General features: G+C 40.0%; 2 protein-coding genes across 14 annotated transcripts in view; one reads left to right on the top strand and one right to left on the bottom strand.

Annotated features, from left to right (window-relative positions):
* The window catches only part of PRCP (prolylcarboxypeptidase), a 70869-nt gene extending 58220 nt beyond the window's left edge, over positions 1 to 12649 (bottom strand). Inside the window, exons 1-2 of one of the 9 annotated variants that reach the window (XM_082410180.1) lie at positions 12543 to 12649; positions 10860 to 11048 (exon numbers count right to left, since the gene is read on the bottom strand). In XM_082410180.1, coding sequence (XP_082266306.1) covers positions 10860 to 11033 — 174 coding nt within the window. In that variant the 5' untranslated portion in view covers positions 11034 to 11048; positions 12543 to 12649. Of the gene's footprint in view, positions 1 to 10859; positions 11049 to 11392; positions 12112 to 12154; positions 12180 to 12338 lie in introns of those variants that run through there. The other 8 variants (XM_082410188.1, XM_082410182.1, XM_082410184.1 and 5 more) reach the window with 8 other exon arrangements.
* DDIAS (DNA damage induced apoptosis suppressor) overlaps positions 12640 to 22756 on the top strand; it is a 37229-nt gene continuing 27112 nt past the window's right edge. For 2 of the 5 annotated variants that reach the window (XR_014250191.1, XM_082410142.1), the window contains exons 1-2: positions 18735 to 18879; positions 20155 to 20283. Coding sequence is in view for 1 of the 5 variants with exons in the window: in XM_082410142.1 (XP_082266268.1) it covers positions 20171 to 20283 (113 nt within the window). In the remaining 4 variants the exon portion in view is untranslated. Of the gene's footprint in view, positions 12735 to 18734; positions 18880 to 19772; positions 19820 to 20154; positions 20284 to 22756 lie in introns of those variants that run through there. The other 3 variants (XR_014250189.1, XR_014250188.1, XR_014250190.1) reach the window with 3 other exon arrangements.

Below are 22756 nucleotides of genomic sequence, written 5' to 3'. Positions count from 1 at the left end.
AAAGGGTGGAAGGCCTCGAACATACAGGATTTTGTTCTTAATAAAGCAAACAATCAGGAATCATTGCAGGTCCTGAGCAGAAGAGAGGTTTGACTGGAGGGGAGGTAATTAATGTGGCCCATGGGGACTGCAGTGGAGGGGAAACTGTAGGTTGCAAGGAAGGCCAGTTAAGAGACTCTTCCAGTCCAAAAAGGCAATGATAGAAGCTGCAACAAAGCATGAGGGCCATCCAAGTGAAAATAACAGATGTACTCTGAGAATGGAATCAACCTAACTTGTTGTTACAAAGAATATGGGAGAAAGAAGAGCCAAAAATATCTGACATTTCAAGCTTTAGGGACTTTATACTTTCTGCTCCCTCTCTGATCCAGTGTCCCTTCCTCAGGGAAACCTTCCTGAGATAAGCCTTTCCCAACCGCTGTACTCCATATTTACACACACGTATCACCTTGCTTATTTCCTTCAAGGCAATCATTACAATCTATAATTATCTTATTTATTTCATGTTTATTTGCTTATTACCTACTTCCTAACCAGAAACTAAGCTCCACATGAGCAGTCCAACTATTGTCTCAAGAACCATGCCTGGCATATATGTAGTCCTCAATAATTTTTTTTAAATGATAATAGTGCCACCAGGAGAAAGTCATCATTTAACCAGATAAGTCTGGTTTTGAGTTAGAACTACAGATCCAAGTAGAAATATAAGGAGGCAGAATGAGGTAGTAATTAAAACGCAGTTGGTGCCTCAGTTTCTCCATCTATAAATTGGGGACAGCAGTACCGAGACCTCGTGAGGTCACTGTGAGAATTAATGAGCTAATATATGTAAAGTGTTTAGAACACTGCCTAGTACATAGTAAGAGCTCAATAAATATTTTCTATTATTACTATTATGATTATTCTTAGAGAAATATGTCAAAAGTGAGACAGAGACAGATTGATCTACAATTATGGATTTGGGAATGATCTGCAAAGCAGCTGTGAGAGGAACCATGGGCTCCTATCTGTGAAAAGTACAGATAAGAGGGGTTGGAGACTTAGGGAAAATATATGCCTTGGTTCTACTTAGGTGGCCTGAATTCCTCCCCCTCTCTTTGAAACATGTACAATTCCTCTGGAAACCTTTCTTCTTTCCTGTCACCCTCTTCTCCCCTTTCTTTCAGTAAAACCTTAGGTTGAAATGGGGTTATAAAGGGCCATTGTTCTTTTTTTCCTCTATCTCCACTCAAATGAGTTCTTCATCCTTGTTTCAGCTGTGTATGGAAGATAAGGATGTAAAATATTCAAGGTAAAAATGGCAAAGCAGCCATAGCCAGGCAACGAAAGAGAAATAAGAGTAGTCCGAGTGTTTACCCGGAGATGTGGTGCTGGGTGGTGCAGTCTGGAGTCCTGAGGCCCAGGTTCTGACACTGCCACATACTGCCTGTGTGAGCCAGGACAGGGCAACTGCTTTCTTTTTTTAATAATACTCTTTTTAAATGAATTACAAAACAATGCAGATTCATCACAGATAATGTGAAAAATACAGAAAAGTATAAAGAATAAAATGAAACATCACACATCTTTCCACAATTGTTACTATTTTAGTATATTTTCTTCTACTCTTTCTCTGTGCAGCTATAAACATATTTTTAAACATATCTGACCCTCTCAATTGGTAGTTGATTTTTCTCTCAAACCTCTCCCACCACTGGGCCTGGAGGTGGGATAGGTATTTCCATTGTTCCTAATTCTTCCTCCATCTTCCCCAATTCACTACCTTTAAATATTATGTCATCAAACTATAACACCCTACTACCCTTCTCGCTACAATCATCTACTGACCCCTGGTTCACTTCCCTTCATGCCTTGAAGATTTTAGCTCCTTGTTCACTGTCGCTCCAACGTAACTCCTTTCAAAACTCTTAGTGACTTCAATATCTTGGCCCTTTAGTTCCTTTTGCTCCTCTCCTCCAACGACCTTGTCCTTCACCTACCTTGTCACTAACCCATGGTCGAACCCTAGACCTTGTCATTCCCAGTAACTGTAATCCTGCCACACCCTCAATTTTAAGCATTCTACTTCCTCTATCTTTCCAGCTCATTCCCTCTTCTACTGTGATTCTCCAAATCCTTCAACCTCACATTATCCACCTTTTCACTGTCCCTCACCCCATCCTCACTCACCTCCCTACTTGGCTTAAATTCTGTGGTCCATAACTCCTTTGCATACACCCCTCAGCTTCCATGTCTCTCTCTCATTTTGTTTTACTCATTTGGCAAAAGGGCAATCCTAGTTGAAAAGAATTCTCCACCAACCCCACACCCATACCCAAGAAACTGAATGTAGCTATAGAAACATACAGCCATGTCATGTGGTCTTACTAACTTGCATGAGACTTCACAACTGCCCTGCAATCAAACTCTATTTCCCTAGTTCATCTGCCTTCCTTCTCTACTAGAGGAGTATATACGTTCTTTCTCCTCCTCACTGTCCTCATCCCCTACTACTCTCTCCCTTGGGCACATCCCTCCAGCCATACTGGCCTCCTTGCAGTTTTTCCCACCAGGCACACACCTACCTCATGGTTTTTGTACTTGCTCTTCCCAATGCTTTTAATGCTCTTTCCCCACTGCCTAGAATAGTGCCTAGCACATAGTAGGCACTTAAAAAAAATTGAGTAAATGAATCTAGAAGCACATTGTACATTCAGTTTTCTATTTTGTTTTTTTCACATCACTAATTCATGACTGTTTCTCCACATCATCAGATATACTTCAAGACCATCATTTTTAACAGCTAATAATATTCCATTTAATGGATACACCACAAATCACTTACAATGATATATTTACAGTGAAAAACCAGGAGATTTACAAGTAGGATATTTTGGATGTTTCCTTCTGTGATCTTTTTGAACCTTGGTAGTTTCACATCTAAAAATGAGGATGATATCTACCTCACAGGATTGTTGTAAAGACTGAATGTGGAATATAGATAGATACAGAGACGTCAGTTTTGTTACTACTGCTTACAACACAGAGGCATCATGGTGTCAACTGAATGAAAGGTCATAGATCTTGGAAGCAACAGATTAAAATATAACTCACAATATTGTCCCTTAATAGCTTGATCGAGACATTTAGCCTATATGAACCTGAATTAAGCCATCTGTTTTTAAAAGTGATTGTAATAATTAACCGGTATGTAAAAGATTTTAGCATAATATCTGGCCCAGATTAGATAATCAATAAATTTCATTGTTCACTGCTCATAAACAATAACTAGGACTTTTCTTAAATTGTGAACTAGAAGAAAAAAAGATTTTTATATATTCCCAAATAAAATATATATTATCAATGCAGAATTTTCCTGTTTTGATGAACAATTATCTAATACCTACAAAGCACAAGTAAGATTTTTTATATAAATCCATATATTGATTGTTTCTTTTATTTTAAAAAAAAGCAAAACAATTATTTTTAATTACTGAATGACAATATGAACAAATTAATTCCCTTTTTTATTATGTGCTTCAATGTGTACATATATGTGTATATGTACATATATATGATGATGATAAGCTGAGCAAGAAAATACTAAGTAGACCAGCCTAACTTTAGGGCTATTTTTTGAAGCAATCTGTGAGTTGCAGCCATATATTGGGTTGGCCAAAAAGTTTGTTCAGGTTTTTCCGTAACATCAAATAAATGCCAAGACATTACAAATTTATTAGTGCTTTTCCATATTTTTCAGATACAAGTTAAGTATGTGCTATTGGAATGGTCAAAAAATGTAATGTGAAGTCCTCCAGAATGTAATCATCTCTGCCTCCCCAGGACCTAGCCTGGTGCTTGAAATATAAAAGGAATTGGATAAACATTTGAGTAGGTGGATGCGTAGATGAGTAAGTGACTGATTAAGTATGGCACTCTTTAGTGCCTTCTCTCCTTCTAGGCACTCCAAAGTCAATACTTTTTGTCTCCCCACCCTGTGGTTAGAGAAAACAATGTAACCTGTTCTGGCCAATGACTTATAAAAGGAAGTGACCTGTCATTTCCAGGCTGGAGCATTTATATGCTAGGACAAGCCTTCTATGTTCTTTCTCCACTGCTACATTGATCGTGAACACATAAATTGAGAGGAAGCCTCTATCAGACCCTCAGCCTCTAAGTGAATGTAATGAGCAGAACCCTCTGCTCACCTGAATGGAAATACACTGTTAGTCATAAATTTTTGTTGGGTTAAATCACTGAAATTTTGGAGTTTTGTTACTGTAGCACAACCTAGCCTATCCTGCTTAGTACAACAAGCAGGGTAATGACATTCATTTTAGAACTCGAAACTCATGAGTCTATTTTTAGAAAAACAAAATGGTACAGATAAGTGGTTTATCTTGAACATGTAACTTAACCTCTCTGTATGATAGTTCTCTCACCTATAAAGCTGGACAATAATAGCATCTACCTTGTAGGATGGCTATAGGGATTAAACAAGTGAATGTCTATTAAGTATTTAGCAGAGTATCTACAGCATATAAAGCTTTCAATAAATGGTAGCAGATTATTATTATTATTAATGCATTAGACACTTATGCACTGCATATTTGAATTTACTCTCCCCCCCTACTCCATATTCATTTTAATTTATAGCCAATTTTTTCCATTCAAAAAATCTTTATTAAGAAGTACTACGGGGCTTCCCTGGTGGCGCAGTGGTTGAGAGTCTGCCTGCCAATGCAGGGGACACGGGTTCGAGCCCTGGTCTGGGAAGATCCCACATGCCGCGGAGCAACTAGGCCCATGAGCCACAATTGCTGAGCCTGCGAGTCTGGAGCCTGTGCTCCGCAACAACAGAGGCCGCGACAGTGACAGGCCCACGCACCGCGATGAAGAGTGGCCCCCGCTTGCCGCAACTAGAGAAAGCCCTCGCATAGAAACGAAGACCCAACACAGCCAAAACTAAATAAATAAATAAATAAATAAATAATAAAAATAAAAGGAATTCCTTTAAAGAAAAAAAAAAGTAAAATAAATATCCTTTTAAAAAAAAAAGAAGTACTACGTAGAGGGTACCATGCAAGGCACTGGGAAGGAAAACAAATAACACATATCATCAGTTATTCTTCTTACCTATGATTCTTCTTTCTTCTACAATCCGCCTTCAACCAAGCAAACTTTAAAATCATAAACATAAATACAATGTTCTATGTTATAAATATGGTGTCAGTGGGAGAGCTAATTTTTAATTTAAAAAACATTTTACATGATTTCAGTCTGTATCTTATTCAAAGTTGACATGGAAAAATTGTTTAGGTCTGATTTACCAAAGGCAGTTAATGGGTAGGGCAAAAAATAGAACTTGTGCTCACATCCCCACCACTCCTGATATAATGTCCTATAGACAGGAGGCAGTTGTGAACAGAATTACAGATGCATCAGAGATCAGCAGATCGAATCTTCTTATCTTACATATTAGTACACTGAGATCTAGAGCGAAGCAATTTGCCCAAGGTATCAATATTAACACAAGTTAGTGGCAGGGCTGATACTAGCACTCAAATTTTGAAAATGTTGTGTTTTATGTGGCTGAAGCACAAAGTCCCTGTAATATGCTGATGGATACAAACATGACAGTACAAAATCTAAAATTTTTGCTGAAATTACATTTTAGCATTAACTGATAAAATATTCAAAACTCTGCTATCAGAAAGACAGTGTTAGGTTTACTATTAATATCAAGAAGAGAAGGTATTTGCAAAAACCTAAAAGGATACATTTATTATCATATGTTTTCCCCTCCACAATTTACCAAAACTCAAAATAGCATAGAAAAAAGATAGAAATAGCTTCAGATGACTTTCTTTATATGTCAGTCTTATGTGAAAGAAAATGATTTCAAGTGAGGAAAAAAATTAATTTCTATGCCTTATTTACAAGTGTACTATATTATATCCCACTGGTAAAAAGACACATATGTACTACATATGTAACAGAAAAGAATTCACAAAGATTTTCATATTTTCCAGAATAATTATTTTAGGTATCACAAGGAATGACTTAAATATTTTATTCTGAGTGGAGAGGAGGTAAGTTTAAAGCCATTTTAAGAAACTGCAAGATAAAATAAAAATAACATTTACCATTTACTGAGTGTTTACCAAGTGATCTAAACTGTGCCTGATAAGCACTTTACACATATCAGCTCATTTCACAACAAATCTGTGAGATGAGTAGTATAATTATCCCTATTTGGCTGATTATAAAAATAGAAGCTCAGAGTAACTTATCTGAAGTTACTCAGGTAGTGTTAGAAACAGAATTCATTCTCAAACCTGTATGGTATTCAAGCTCTATCAAGTTCCTAACCCTCCATAATTTTGACCACAGTCAATTCATCATATCTAAGGGGTGGACTACAATGACCCCTTCTGACAATGATTCTGTGAGCAAAAACAGAAATCAGTTCAGAATTCACATAATATTTGTGACGGTATGCTCCAGGGCTCAGGGGAAGGCCATCAACAGATGAACCAATAAGAAAAAGAAAAGAAGGAAAAAATGAAAAGAAGAGGAAGAGGGGGAGAAAAAGCAATAGGCCCTTCCAACAGGCCTGACACAGCTCCGTTTTACTAGACGTCAGGACCACCATGACAAGAAAGGGAAACCCAGAAAAGGAATTGAAAGTAGAACTGTAAGGGATGTACATAAATCAAAATAGCTTAGTCCACTGTGATGGTCTCATAGTAGATAAGGACGGAGCTGTGGGAAGGCCCTGCAGGAGTCAGCGGCCATGAGTTCAATGCTGGGCCAAGATGCACAGCTCTCACATAAACACTGTTCAGTAGTTAAATAAGAATAGTTGAGTGTAGATGACTGACCACTAGGTTTCTAGAAGAGACATTACCACAACTGTCAGCATCTGGATCAACCTGAAATGTATAGCACTACGGAGAGTGTGGTTTTAAGAGAGAGCAGGGGAGGAACCAGCATTTACTCTATTAAGTTCCTTAATTTCCTAATGTTCCAGGCACTATGCATGTGCTTTCCTGAATTACCATATTTAACCCTCACAACAACCTTGGTAGATGTAATGGTGAATTTTACATGTCAACTCAGCTGAGCCATGGTGCCCAGAATAGTCAAACATTCTAGATGTTTCTGTGAAGATGTTTTTTGGATGGGATTAACATTTAAATCAGTGGACTTAGAGTATAGCAGCTTCACCCTCCATAACGTGGGTGGGTCTCATCCAGTCAGGTGAAGGCCCAAATAGTAAAAAAGACTGACCTCTCCTGAGCAAGGAATTATGCAAATTGACTGCCTTTGGACTCAAACTGCAACTCTTCCCTGGGTCTCCAGCCCACTGGCCAACCCTGCAGATTTGGGACTTACAAGGCTCCACAATCATATGAACTAAGTTCTTAAAATTAATCAATCTCTCTCTGTGGAGAAAGAGATACACAAACACACACACGGACACATCGTATTGATTCTGTTTCTCTAGAGAACCCTGACTAACTCAGTAAACACTGATTTCTATTTTCACCAGTGAGGAAAATGACATCCTGAAAGGACCCATTCTCCTTCCCCACTACATCACGTAGTAAAATGCCCTCAGGATTCACATTCCAGTCAGAGGGGCTAGGTGGGAGCAGCAGGGTAATGAGGAGCAGGGAAACCTCATAACCACAAGCCATGCATCCCAAGGAGCCTTTTACAACACTGGCATCACACATGTACCCAGAGCCTTGATGTGCCCGAGTGATGTGCTATCCTTTGTCTGGTCTCCCGATTCAGTTATTTTGGATAAAAGAAATCAAATATTCCTACTAAATCAACAACATTTGAAGACTCTGAAAGAAGAGGAAATATAATTGGTAAAGGACAGAAGTAAAAGATACAAAGAAAAATGAACAAAAAATGATCTGTGTCAATTAAATAATGGTAGACTTTGCTTTGTTTGGGTTTTCATTGGATAGTCATCCATTCACTCCCTCAACAAATATTTATTTTGTACTTTATATTTTTATGGGCTCTTCTGGGTACTGCACAGTGCTATCTAGCTGAGGAGACACACACAAAATAGTAAATGTGAAAAAAGACCAACTAAAGTCAAGAAAGTTGACATTTCGGCTGGGATAGAGGTAAGGGTTTAACTAGCAGAGAAGAGGGATGGTATTCCAGACACAATTTCTGACACAGTCAACTTCAATTCTATGTTCTATGTTGCTAAAAGTATATGTGTACAGGGAAGGCGCGGGGAGGTGGGGGCCTATGGCAGGATGTGAAGCTGAAAGACCAGCTGGGGTTATGAGATGAGGAACAATACCAAGGACTTGGCCCCTCATCCTGCAAGTAATCAGAGTTATGAAGGAGGGCTCAGCTTTTTTACCAAGACCATTCATGGAGCTTATGTGCATATAAGGACAGCTGGGAATCGCTTGGTCAGCTGGACAGATATAACCACAGATAAATAAAATTATTATAATGTCTGATGAAAATTAAACCTTGAATAAAAACTAAGCCTTAGTTACAATAATAATTGTTTATTATTAAAAGGCATAAAAGTATTTTATGTGCTCTAACTAAAAAAATTAAAGTTGAGTTTACACATACTTTTCAGTCCCAACTAAAAATCTATGGTCCAGAAAAGTTGGCAATTACTATAAAACCATTATTACGCAACAAATACATATGTGTCTCAAAAAAATGAAATAAAACTCAATTGGAGTTGATGTAAATAAAATTATTATGGTAATAAATATATTTGTAGAATCTGTGTCCTAAAATATGAACTAAATATAAGCCAGAGGGCAAAACATGGCTAAGGCCAGATCTTATAAATCACCAAAAATGGAAGCCTCAACTTATATATCTAAAGAGTGAAGTGGTCAAGAAAGGAATCTACAATGAAGGAATATAAATTAGGACCTAAGAGATCATTCAGTCTCTGCTACCCTTTCATTCCCTACCCCCCTTTTCTGCTGATAGTTCTCTCTCATCATTCCTAAAAGGACTGTAGAGATCTTCATTCCAATAGTTCCCCTCCAATTTAACTTTAGTTATGGAACTCTGCAATATCCCAGTATATAAAACAGATAAAAACATAAAGTTCAGGCTGAAAGAGGTCAGGGAGAGAGGGGGTTCTGGGGTACCCTAACTTGGATTCCACTTGGGCCTTCCCCATCCTTTTGAGACAGCTCCATGAAGAGCCCTTAATTTTCCTCGGTAAAATGTGAAACACATTGGTCCTTGTCCAAACCTCTCAATTTACAAATGAGGAAACTGTAGCCTAGAGAGTTGCCTAAGAAAAAGACACCCATTTCCCAGTACTCCTGCTAAAACTAGAATGCTTTCTCTTCCTCATAATCTCTAAATTTCTGGGTTAAAAACAATTTCTTATAAATTATTTTATAAGTTCATGCCATCCCTCTATCTGAAATTCCTATTCAAAATTCATAGGTCAGTAACCAAGAATTTAATAAGTGCCTACTTGAGGCCAGATACTCTGCTAGGGACATGTGATCTGCTCTCATTTAACCATCACCAAATCCCCTGGAGATCTAGAAACTGGGCACAGAGAAGTACTTGAAACTTCCCAAGGTCACAGAGGTAGTAGATTGGAATCCTGGTCTATCTGACTCCTAAAGCCAAACCTCTGACTCTTGCACTTCTAATCCCAACCTTTCCCAAATCTTTGCCTATCTTTTCACAGGCTCCCAGAAATATAGTACTGTAAGGGATCCTGTCATTTCACACAGGATGTACTTCTTCATCCAGGCTTCTCAGGGAATACCTACCTCATGCTTCAGCCAAGCACAAAGGCATTATGCATACCTTAAGCCCCTAAACTCAGGCTTCAGAACTATAGAGATGCTCATCCCCACCCCCCTCCCCAAATCCTGAGAGACTCCTACAACTTCCTTTACAAGCGTGAGCTACATATACGTTCAGTTTCACGGAAAATAGGGAAGGTTAAAAACTCTTAATGAAAGGCCCACAGGGGGCTTCCATGGTGGCGCAGTGGTTGAGAATCCACCTGCCAATGCAGGGAACACGGGTTCGAGCCGTGGTCCGGGAAGATCCCACGTGCCGCAGAGCAACTAAGCCTGTGCGCCACAACTACTGAGCCTGTGCTCTAGAGCCCGCGAGCCACAACTACTGAGCCCGCGAGCCACAACTACTGAGCCCACGAGCTACAACTACTGAAGCCTGCACACCTAGAGCCCATGCTCTGCAACAAGAGAAGCCACTGCAATGAGAAGCCTGCGCACCGCAACAAACAGTAGCCCCCACCTGCCACCACTAGAGAAAGCCCACGTGCAGCAACGAAGACTTCAACGCAGCCAAAAATAAAATTAATTAATTTTTTTTAAAAAATAAAAAAATTTAAAAGGGCCTACAAAATCAACTCTGAGCTGAACATGAGACAACAGGCTGGCATTTTAAGTTGAATAAATATTACATATTATCTAATAAGATATTGGAAATTTGAATTTAGGGGCTGCTTTGGGACAGAGGATGACTGTCACCTTGAAGTAGGTGCCAGAGTTGGGATTAAATAATTTGAATTTGGCGGGAGGCCAAAGGAATTTTCATTAGGGCAGCCTCTGGGAGCAGAAGGCGTTGAAGTCACCGTTGTGGCCAATCACAGAAGAGAGTGTAGAGCCAGGACTGATAATAAATTATTGGTAATGGGAGGAGAGAATTTAAACAGACTGGGGACTTGGGGCCACCATCTGTAAAGTGTAAGCCAAAATTCGGACAAGTCCTAGGCATTAGAGGTCCGAAATTTCGGGTGAGCTCCGGTGCCTGGGAACAACGAAGCCAGTCCTCGTCACCCGCTCGGGCACCCCAAACCCCTTCCCCCTTACCTTCTGTTGGATGTAGTGAATCGAGTACTTCATGGCAACAGCGGGGCGGGATTTGAAGCTGGTTGACAAGTGCAGGCTGCTGAGGGCCCTCAGGGCCGGCGGTACGGGTGTGGCGGCCCCAGGAGTCAGGAAAGCCAGGAGCAGGAGCAGGAGCAGGAGGGACCGACGCCCCATGGCTCAGGCCGGCTGCTGCAATGAGGGTAAAAGGCAGACTGGCAGATGCGCGCAGCCTGACCCGGGCCCGCCCGCAGCTCCGCCCGCGGCAGACAGGCTCCTCCTCTCCGCGGGAAACCCAAAGCCACCCCGCCCCTCAGCAACTCCGCTCAAACCCGGGTCGCCCAAGCCGTACCGACTCCGTCCCCGTCCCAGAGGGTGCCGCCAGATTTTATTTCTCTCTTGTACCATCCCCTCTTTAGAGTCCACCTTTATTCCGGTCGCACCCTAATTCCATTGCCACAGCCTTGTCCTCCGCAAATTCCATATAATAGTAATAATATCAATAATAGTACAACCAACTAAAAATTGGTACTTGCCATCAGCCTCTACAAGGGTTAAGTCACTAGCCACTGCAGGCTTGACCTTCAACACACCCTAAAAGGAGTTCAGGGTGGAGATCAGGAATGAGGCACTCTGTGCTCTGGGGAAAACTGGCAGAACAGGCCTTTCAGATATAGTTTCAGGAGATTTTATGAGCCCAAATTCTTGCATCTTCTCATATCTAGAAAAGCACTAAAATCATCAATGGTGACATCTGCTCCTTGTGACTAGCAGCTAGCCTCTGCCAAAATGTGTGCTTGACTGTGCATACCCCCTTCCACTAAAATCATATATAACACTGACCTTCCCCCCTACCTCTTTGAGGCAGCTCCGCAGAGATATCTGAGATGCTGTCTCTCGGGCTCTAGTCCTCATTTTGTCCCCAATAAAAGTTAACTCACAACTCTCACGGTGTGCTTTTTTTTTTTTCCCCCAGTGGGCAGTACCATGACAATTTATTGATGGTTCACTACAGCACTAGGCTTAGTGGCACACCATCTCATCTAACTCAACCATCCCACCTATTTTGTGGGTCCTGTATGATTGTTATTCCCATTTATAGCTGAGGAAACTGAGGCTCGAGAGGTGCTGGGACTTGCACTAGGTCACTCAGGAGGCGGTGGAGCACTGGCTTCGCAGACCGCTGGGTTTGGCTCCTTTGCACCCCACCTCCATGATGTCAGCCTAACCACCTCCTATTGTACTCTGTCGGTGGGTCACCCCAAACCTCCGTGTAGCCCACACAGGCCATCCCTCACCGTCAACGGAGGTCGCCCGGGAATCCCACTGGATCCCGGGCCCCTCTTCCACATTACGCCCCCTTTCTTCTTCCGGCAACCCGCAGCCGCTTCAAGCCCCGCCTTCCCCCTCCCCCGCCCCCTGGCAGTGCCATCCCCAGCCGGCAGAGGCCCCTTTTGTCTTCGCGGCTCCCACAGCACTCACGTCCGCTTCTCCTTCTAGTCAGCCCGCTAAACCCCGGTCCGAGGGGCGCTCGCGCCCACCCTCACCCCTTCCTGGGGTCCCTACGCCCAGCTGGCTCAACGCTACCCGAAAACCAACTTTACAGACTGTACTAGTGCTCCACCAGTCGGTAAAGAACCTTCGTCAAACCCTGTCTGACAAAAACGGTCATCCGCAACTGCTCACAGCTTGTTGTGCTAAATCTCCACCGTCGGCGGCTCCTTCTTCTGATTGGCTCTGAGGAAGGACGGCCAGAGCGTCACTTCCGGCGGAAGGAAGCGCGGGAGATTCGATTGGCGGGCGCTCGTTTGCCGCTGAGTCTTGCGGGTTCGCGTCACCGTGCTTCGCCCGGGCAAGTGTCGCCGTCCTCTGCCTCAGGTGAGGAGCTGGGAGGGGAGGTTCTCGGGGAGCAAGGGCCGGAAACTCCTAACGAGACCCTTAACGTCGTTCTGAGTGAGACTCAGTGCATTCTATGTTGTTTTTTCAGGAGTCAGTCTCTTCTAGAAAAGGGCGGTTATGAGCGTAAACGAGTAAGAAGGTCAATTATTTTAATTTGAGACAGTACTGCTGCAGTCACTCAGCTAGCTTTTGTATGTGCCATCATTTGGACACGGGTGAGCGTCTGGAACCGGACATACAGGGAGGAAAAGGTGCTACTTGCGACTTTTGGGGTGCTCGGAGATAAGTAGGCAGCTGGCTTTTCCAAACTGCTTTGACGACCCAGAGGGAAAGTGCTTAACTGAGCAGTGTGCTCAAACCAGAAACTTGAAAGTTTACTTTTTTTTTTTTAAATTTTATTCAAGTATAGTTGATTTACAATGTTGTGTTGATTTCTTCTGTACAGCAAAGTGACTCAGTTATACACATATATTCTTTTTCATATTCTTTTCCATTTTGGTTTATCACAAGATATTGAATATCGTTCCCTGTGCTGTACAGTAGGACCTTGTTGTTTATCCATTCTATATATAATAGTTTGCCTTTGCTAATCCCAAACTCCCAATCCTTTCCTCCCCTATTCCCCCTCCCCCTTAGGAAACTTGAAAATTTTCTAGGTGTCCTTCTTATCTCTCACATCCAGCCAGTCATACCAGCCTCTTGAATATCTCAGATCCATACACTTCTTGCCACTTTTACTGTCATTACTTTGGTTCAGCACGACTACTACATAACTATGCCAGTAGCCTCCCAGCCGTTTCTCCTTCTTTCAGTCTTGTTACATTTCAATCCAGACACCACACTGGAGGCTGATAAAGCACAAATCTGATCTGGGTGTGCCCCATTAAAAACCTTTCCTTCAGTCCCTCCTATTTGCCCTCAGGCTTAAGTCTAAACTTAACATGGTTCACAGGGCCCTTCTTGTCTTTCTGAGTTCCTCAAATGCACCATTATCCCTCACCTCCAGACCTCGTCTAAATCCCATCCCCAACACAGCTAATTCTTACTCATTCCTTAGGTCTCAGTTTATGAAGCCTTCTAAGTTAAGAAGCCTTTCCTAACCCTGCAAGATTGGGTCACAAAGCACCCAGTAGTTAGTTACTCATTCTACAGATCGTTTTTAAATGCCTCCCTTCTCTGTTCCAAGAACTGCTAGGTACTAGGATTACAATGGTGACCAAGATGTGAGATTCCTGTTCTTTTATTTTTTTTAAGTTTATTTTATTTTTATTTATTTATTTTTGGTTGCATTGGGTCTTCGTTGCTGCGCGCAGGCTTTCTCCAGTTGTGAGGAGCGGGGGCTGCTCTTCGTTGCAGTGCATGGGCTTCTCATTGCAGTGACTTCTCCTGTTGTGGAGCACAGGCTCTAGGTGCGCGGGCTTAGTTGCTCAGCGGCATGTGGGATCTTCCCAGAAAAGGGATCGAACCCATGTCCCCTGCATTGGCAGGCGGATTCTTAACCACTGTGCCACCAGGGAAGTCTGAGGTTCCTCTTCTAATGGAACTTAAACCTTTTATGGGTGGACTTAAGAAGAATAAACTGGAATTTGTTTGATTTAGGTTGGTCTGAGAAGGCCTCTCTGGGGAGTTGACAGTTAAATTGAGGCCTAAAAGACAGCCATGCAACAGAAGAAAGGAAGAACATTCCAGAGTGAATAGGTTACGCAAAGGCCTTAAAGCAGGAAAGAACTTGGCATCTTAGTGTTCAAGAACCTAAAAAAAGACCAGTGTTGCTGGATCATGTTCAGAAAGAACAGTTTTATGAGATGAGTCTGGAGAAATGGTCAGGGACCAGATCACACAGTTAGGATTCTAATACAGCAGCATAAGCAGGAGATGATGGTGGTTTGGATTAAGCTGGTGGTAGAATATATTAGGGGAAGAGTGAATGACAGTTCTTATTTATTTATTTATTTATTTTTGCTGCATTGAGTCTTTGTTGCTTCGCGTGGGCTTTCTCTAGTTGCGGCGAGCGGGGGCTACTCTTTGTTGCGGTGCGCGGGCTTCTCATTGCAGTGGCTTCTCTTGTTGAGAAGCATGGATCCAAGAGCATGTGGGCCTCAGTAGTTGTGGCACGTGGGCTCAGCAATTGCAGCACACGGGCTCTAGAGTGCAGGCTCAGTAGTTGAGGCGCAGGGGCTTAATTGCTCCGCAGCATGTGGGATCTTCCCGGACCAGGGCTCGAACCTGTGTCCCCTGCATTGGCAGGCGGATTCCTAACCACTGTGCCACCAGGGAAGTCCCAGAATGATGGTTTTTAGATGCGGAAATAGACTCAAGGGTATCTAAAAAAGACTGATGAATATGATGTGGGACTTGAGGGAAAGAAAGGAATGAAAGATGATTTGACTCCTGGGTATCTGGGTTGAATTACTAGTTGGAGAGTACTGCCATTTACTGAGATGGAGAAAATTACTATTAAAGAGGTTTGAAAGGAAACTAAGAATTCAGATTTTTTTTTTTAACCTATTAAGCCCTGAGATGACTATGAGATACCCAAATACATTTGGCTGTCAGATAAGCAGTTGAGATATGGAAGTCTGGAACTTGCACATATTGTGTACCTTTGTGTCACTTCGTTGGTAGTTCTACATTGTCTGTCTTAGCCAATAGATTATAAATTCTTTGAACATAGAGCCTGTTTTTTCTATCTGTGATCCTGTTCCCTTCCCCATCCCTAGAATAGTACTTTACCTATCATAAATACAGTGGACAAACTGTGCATTATACTCACTAAGATTTTCCTGGCTAATGTTTTTAAAATATTTTTCACCAGTATTTCTCCAAACAAAAGAGGTTTTGTCTGTTTTTGCTTATTTAATTTTCTTATCTCCTGCCTGCCTCTCCCCTTTCCAGATTTTTCATGTTAATGTCAGAAAATAATTTCTCAGGGACTTGTTATGACTGCCTTTAGAGAAATTAGACAAACTATACACCCTTCGAGGAGACCATTAGTTAGTTTTAATAAAGCAACTCAGAATACCCACCCTTTCTATAGCTGAGGACCCTTTGTCCTGTAAAATGTGAAACGGGAAATCTGAGAGCAACAAAGTGACAAAGATTTTCCTGCAAAGCAAGAACAGTTTGGGAAGGAGTGAAGAAAGGGAGAAGAGTTAGTCATATCTCCTTTTCTGTATGCCATTAGAAGTGAGGACTAGTTTTTTAAAGGAGTGATTTCATCCTTTGGTCACAGTCTTGAAACAAATGCAAATAGTTTGTGTGAAGCTTGAGCAAACAATGTAATGGACTAGAAAGACTGGTGAGCTACTCATCAGAAGGCATGAATTCCAGACCTGATGCTACCTGCTTCTTGACCTTTAATTAGTTATTTAATTTCTCTGAGTGGATCAGATAATCATATAAGAGAGAGAACTGCAAAGCATTCAGAATAATTTATGAGCCCAACCAGATTATAAACTTCATTAAAATAGAATCCACATCTTACACTTCTCTTCACCACCCTCCCCATAGGCTAATTCACATTAAATACTTAATTAAATTTTTTCTCCATGATCTAACACTTAAGAAGAATTATTCTAGATTCTCTGGTCTAGCCCAGTTATTTTGGATTTTCTAATCTAGTCCAAAGGAGGAAAAAACTGTATCAGTGTGTGTGCATATATGAGCATGATTTTTTATAGGCTATTAAGGTACCTTCTAAAAACTTGGTAATGAGGGAATTAAGCTGAAAAGCCTTAGTAGTAGTTTTCAAGTGTAGGCAACATAAGCCTTATCTGGAAACTTGTGAGACATGCAAATTCTCAGGCCCTCATCCCAGACTTAATGAAATCAGACTCTGATGTTGGGGCCCATAAATCTGTGGTTTATCAGTCCCTCCAGGTCATTTTGATGCACACTAAAGTTTGAGAACCCAAAACATCTCTAGTGTGAAAAGGATGCATCACCTGTGTTAGCATGATTCCATTAAATATTTGCTTCACCTAATGCCCCTTCTTCAAGTAACTTTGTTTATAATTTAGCTTAATATGTTTTTTTTTTAACATCTAGTTTTATCCAAACGAAGATATGGGCTTAAGATGAGTTCCTTCCTTGTGACAGTAATTTTTCGTGATAAATTAGTAAAGCATCTTGGATTATAGTTCATCTCCCATGACTAGAAACAGAGAAAGCAAGTATTCCAGAGTATTCCATGTTAAATTTAAAATGCACTATAATATGTCCACCTGGACCCAGCATATTTTCATAAGCATAGGTCTGTCAGAGTCTTCAGTCCTAGACATTGACTTGAGCAATCTCTGGGCCGTCAAAACAAAAGCCAACTGAGGTCCTAATTAATTCCCTAACATTTATACTTTTCTCCCTCTCTCTCCATCTCATTCTCCTGTTTCTACTTCTGTATGTGAGAGATTAAGAGGACCCAAGGTTTTTATTATATTTATTGATTTTTCTAATTAAAAAAGTAATATTTAGAAAATATTTAAATAAGAAATATTTAAAATATTTAAATAGGAAATATTTAGAAAATATTTAAAAAGGAAATAAAAATCACCTTTAATCTGACAACTCAGAGAGTACTTTTTAAAAGAAGGTTATCTGTGTGCCTAACTATTCTCTTTCTCGCCATCCCCCCCAAGCTAAGACTAGATCAGTCCCCTTGTTGTATTTTCTCATGGTATTCTGTACTTTTTCTTTATAGAATTTTCCACAATTTCAGTTTTTTGGTGTGATTATTGGTCACTGTAAGTCTAGTGACCAGGTAGGGACCTTGTATATTTTGTCCATCACTTATATTATCCCCATCACCTGGTATTTATCAGCTGCACAATAAATGATTGATAAATAAGTAAATATATTGGACTTATTAAATTGGAATATGGTTTGCTGACTGTGATGGAACTGAAAGCAATGTAATGCAATATCACCATCCTTCCCAATAAAATCAAGAAGAAAAATAAATTGCAATAGATACCACATATGGAATTGTTCCCAAGTCTGTGATCATGTTTTCCTAACTTTAGTATTCTCTCATTCCTGATGCTTCATTCAGTTATCTATCAAACATTAATTCAGCATACTTTAAGTCAGGCAGTAGAGAGAGAGGCAAAACAAACTAGATGACAAGAATCATAAGGGAATACTATGAAAATAACAAAAGGAATAACTAATAGTGACTGTCTAAAAGGATCTTATTGCATTTTTTTCACCAGCCAATGAATGGAAAGTCTTTTTGCCATTTGCTGGAATTTACCAAGTGAAATGCAAATAGTAAAAATACTTCAATGACCTTTTTCATTTCAGTTCTCAAATTTATTTATTTCTCCACTAGAGGGCAACAAACCCTTAAATAATGACAATTTAACCATCCTTCCTTTGAAAATAACAGCAATTGGTGCTTGCACAATTAATTTAGAAATTAATTCGCAAATATTTCTGCTTACATATGTTTTTCATTTATTGGTGACTTGATAGACCAGATCTCCATCTTCATGAAACTTTAAGACTAATGGGGGTAGAACCAACAAAAACAAGTAAGCATGTATCATCTGATATATAATTTTCATGATTGCATATATCACAAGCACGATTAGTACCATGAAGGAGTAAAATGGGTGATATCATAGAAACTAAGAGGAAGGAAGTATTTACCTGAGATGAAATGCGGCTCTCTAAGGGATAACATTAAAGATTGAAGGATGAGAATGAACCAGCTATTTGAAGTACTGAGGGAAGAGCATTTTAGACAAAGAGAAAGGTAAGCACAGAAGCCTGAGAAAGATTATTTGGTGTGTTTGAGGAGCAGAAAGAAGGCTAGCATGGCTTGAAGTGCAGTGATTAAGGGGGCGAGTGGTACAAGGTGAGGTCAAGGAGGTGGGGCTAGATGAGCTAGGGCCTGACAGGCATTGTGAGGAATTGAGGCTTCATTCTAAACTGCAAGATTTTAAGCAGGTAAAAGACGACATTTTCAGGAGGGAGTTTTGTCCTATTTTATCTCCCCTAGCTCATAGGCAGGTGTACCACCATGTTACACCCTACCCCAAACTGGATTTTAGAGGAAATGTAGAGGGAAGATGCCTTTGCTGACATACATTCCATCATTTGTTGCATTGGCAAGAAGGAACTTGAGGTAAGTAACACTAAAAATAGCAGTGTTCTCTGGCCTTTCTTTCTGCCTTTTCCTTGTATCCTGTATCACCTCCTCTACCTTGTCCTTAGAGATTGCCATGTAGCCTAAAGTGACAACCAAATCTAGGAAGACATATCTGCTTTTGGTAGAACCTTATTAGTCATGTATACCTAAGGGTTCAAAAACAAGGATAACAACAAGAATTAAGCAGAGTTAGATTTTTTTTCTATGCCCCCTTTAATAACATAGATCGGTGATTTATGTAAATCCATTTATCTATAATCTTTGTAAGTTCCCATCTTACTGCCTTAGGTGGCAAGATTTTATTTTCACAGGAATATTTTGATTGATGGACAGGATTAGTAACATTTTAAGATACCCATTCCATAATCACATTTCTAAATTTGTGATCATTCTCAGGAGGAGCTATACCTAAAAGATTCTTTTACGATTTTTAAACTGATGACTTCCACTTTGTCAAAATTTGCTGATGCCAGTCTCAGAAACAGTTTCACCCATTTGCAGAAATTGAAAGCTTTTGCCGTGTGTTTACAAATGAAAATTTATTGGTATAGCTTTATATTGAACATGTACAGAGATTTTTATTTCAGAGCATTTATATTATGCTATAAATAAGCTAATCAATTTAGAAAATTTTGAGAAACCAACATTTGAGTTTTTAAAAGGAAAGTATAAAAGAGGCGAACTGCTATTTTATTGTTTTACTTCTCTGATGTGTTTTATACAAGGCTCATAAAGCACTTTGAACTCTCATTTGACCATGCAACATTTTTATTTTTCTATCTGTACACTCTAAATTGTCTTTTTTTCCTCTTCAAGCTGTGTAAAAATGTACATACTGAAATCTAATGAAGTGATTTTTTTTTTTCCAGCTGAAAAGAACTATTCCCCACCAATTTAGGTTCTTTTAAACATTCCTGTAAGTTCATTTAAGTTCCTTTCAATTAATAGTGGAAACAAGTTCTATATAGCTCTTCTTATAAAGATGTTGAAAGAAGTTAAATGACACCTTTCTTGAATTACTGGGGTGGAACATTTATTCAAAAACAGAATATTTGCTTGAACTACTCTGTTTTAAATCTTATTTTCTTAATTAAACAGAAAAAGAAAATTAGTTTTCCAATACACTAACATTTACTACAAAAAAAACATCTATTGGCTTTGCAGGGAAGTTTAAGTGATTTTCCTAAGAAATGAATTACACGCATGCAATTAAAGATTTGCCATTCATCCCATGGCTATTTTGTTTTGCAGACCACAGTGAGGACACATGAATAGAAGAAGAAAATTTCTTCTTGCCTCAGTTCTTGCTCTCCAGAACTCTAGTTTTATATATCCTTCATGTCAAAAGTGCTTCTCTCGGATAATCCTGGTCTCCAAAAGGTAAAAGTAAAACCTGAAAGTGTGAGAAAGAAAATGCAAGTGTACACTGTAGATTTCCTATGGCTCAAAGGCAAGTAAGGATTAAGTTTGTACCAGGACATAAGATTCTCTTAGATTGGTTCTTCTGTAAATCCTGGAATAGAATTGGCTGGTAATCCTCTATTACTAGAGGGATGTTTCAAATTATCTCCAAGTCTTTACTAAGTACCTGCTTCAGAGAAGAAAACTAATTTCTCAGAGAGGAAGTCACGATCCTGATACAAAAACTTAGTACACTTCTGGCATATCCCTGGAAATAGTGTAGGGGTTTTTTGTTTGTTCACTCTTTGCTTATTTTTGCATAATCTCCAGATTATTTTTTAATAAATGAATAAACTCCCTGAGAACAGGGACTATGTTATTGTAACCTCTGTATCCTTCAGCACCTAGAACAGTGCTGGGCACATAATACTTTATTATGGTGCCCAGATTCAGGCCAAGCAGACCTGAGAGCCTAAGATTCATCTCTGATCTTTATAGAGTACAGGTGAGAGGTTAGGGTTGGAGTTCCTTAAGAATACATTCTCTCTTCCTAGGGGTGAGAATAAGAATATCTAGTAAGTACCTAGTAGTATGTAAGTAGAGTAGTAGGCCAGCAATATTCTTAACTAGTCTTTTTTGTCTAGTTAGCATTGTATGGGGAGGAATTGACAGTTCCAACCCACACCTGGACTCCAAGTCATCCTTCCAGTAGTTTTCACTGTTTCTTTATTAAGCCATTCTTTCAAGTACTCATTTGTAAATTGAGAGAAAGAACCTATTTGTGTTATTCATCATTAAATCCTCAGCATTCAGCCTATGGTTTAGTTCATAGAAAATACACAATAAATGTTAAATGAATGAATAAATGACAATGTGATAGTGTCTAGGTTGTCTTCGATCTAGACTTAGCTTCACTCATTTTCAGGTTCCTACCTATTTTCTGAAAAAACTAAAACCAGGGACTGTTTGCCTTTGATCAGGACCTATTCTTAGAAGCAGTGTGGTATAATGGAACGATTTCAAGCTTCGGAAAACACAACAGGGTTGTAGATAGGCTCTGACGCTTGATAGTTGTATGATCTTGGGCAAGTATACTTTACCTATTGCATTATATCCTGGTGATTAAAAAGCACAGTTCTCTGGAGCCAGACTGCCTGGGTTCAACTCTCAACCCCGCCACTTAAAGCTGTGTAGCCTTGGGCAAGTCACTTAAATTATCTGGATCTCAAAATGGGGAAAGTAATAATATCTGCTTCATAGGATTGTTGTGAATTAATAAATGCTTCAAACATTGTGTGATACATAATTAGTAATATATAGATGTGAAATATTTTTAAAACTGAGCTTTTTCCCCCAAGTCATTTCTTTTTTTATTTTAAATATTTTTCATTGTTTATCTGAAGTGCAAATTGAAGTGGGCATCCTGTATCTTTTTTTTTTTTTTAATTTTTTATTTATTTATTTATTTATTTATTTATTTATTTATTTATGGCTCTGTTGGGTCTTTGTTTCTGTGCGAGGGCTTTCTCTAGTTGTGGCAAGCGGGAGCCACTCTTCATCGTGGTGCACGGGCCTCTCACTACCGCGGCCTCTCTTGTTGCGGAGCACAGGCTCCAGACGCGCAGGCTCAGTAATTGTGGCTCACGGGCTTAGTTGCTCCGCGGCATGTGGGATCCTCCCAGACCAGGGCTCGAACACGTGTCCTCTGCATTAGCAGGCAGATTCTCAACCACTGCGCCACCAGGGAAGCCCCCCAAGTCATTTCTTTTAAAGATAATCTGTAACAACCATTTAGGTTGAACAATACTGCCATTTTTACCTCTTTAGACTGGTAATAACAATAGATAACATTAATGAATGTTTACTATATGCTACACATGGTGCTAGGAACTTTGTAAGCATTATATCTTTTAATACAACAGCCCTGTGAGGTGATGCTACTGTTAACGCCAACTTTCAAAGGAGAAAATTAAAGCTTAGAAAAGTTAAATAACTTGCCCCAAATCACAAAGCCAGTGAGTTAGTGGCAGAAACATATTCAAGCCTAAACAGTCTGACTGCTATCTACATCCATAATCACTGTATTACCTCTAAATTAGCAGTGAAATTGGTATCCATAATGATCCCTCCCCCTCTCTTTCCCAGAGTTTAAGATGCCCCCAGAAAACTGAGCTCTAATTGGACCGTTTAGTCACATAAAATCCACAGCACTTTGTCCTTGCCTGTGGAAATGTAGTCCACAAAAATATAGCCTCTCCTCTACAGATATTACATTGACAGTGCTACACAAAGTCTATTCCCATAATTTGCAGTGCTTATCTTTTCTTCTGTTATCTCTGCTTTCCTTTTTTCTTACCTGGAGTCAGTTGTAAGCCAGCACAGGAAACAAAAATTCCTCACTGCTGCAGCACAGCAAGTTTATGACAGGAATTCCACACATGTAGCCTTTGCA

This window comes from Balaenoptera physalus, assembly GCF_965194825.1.
Source record: "Balaenoptera physalus genome assembly, chromosome: 10".
Taxonomy (NCBI): domain Eukaryota; kingdom Metazoa; phylum Chordata; class Mammalia; order Artiodactyla; family Balaenopteridae; genus Balaenoptera; species Balaenoptera physalus.
Note: the sequence above shows the minus strand (reverse complement) of the source record. Positions and strands in the feature narration are given on the sequence as shown.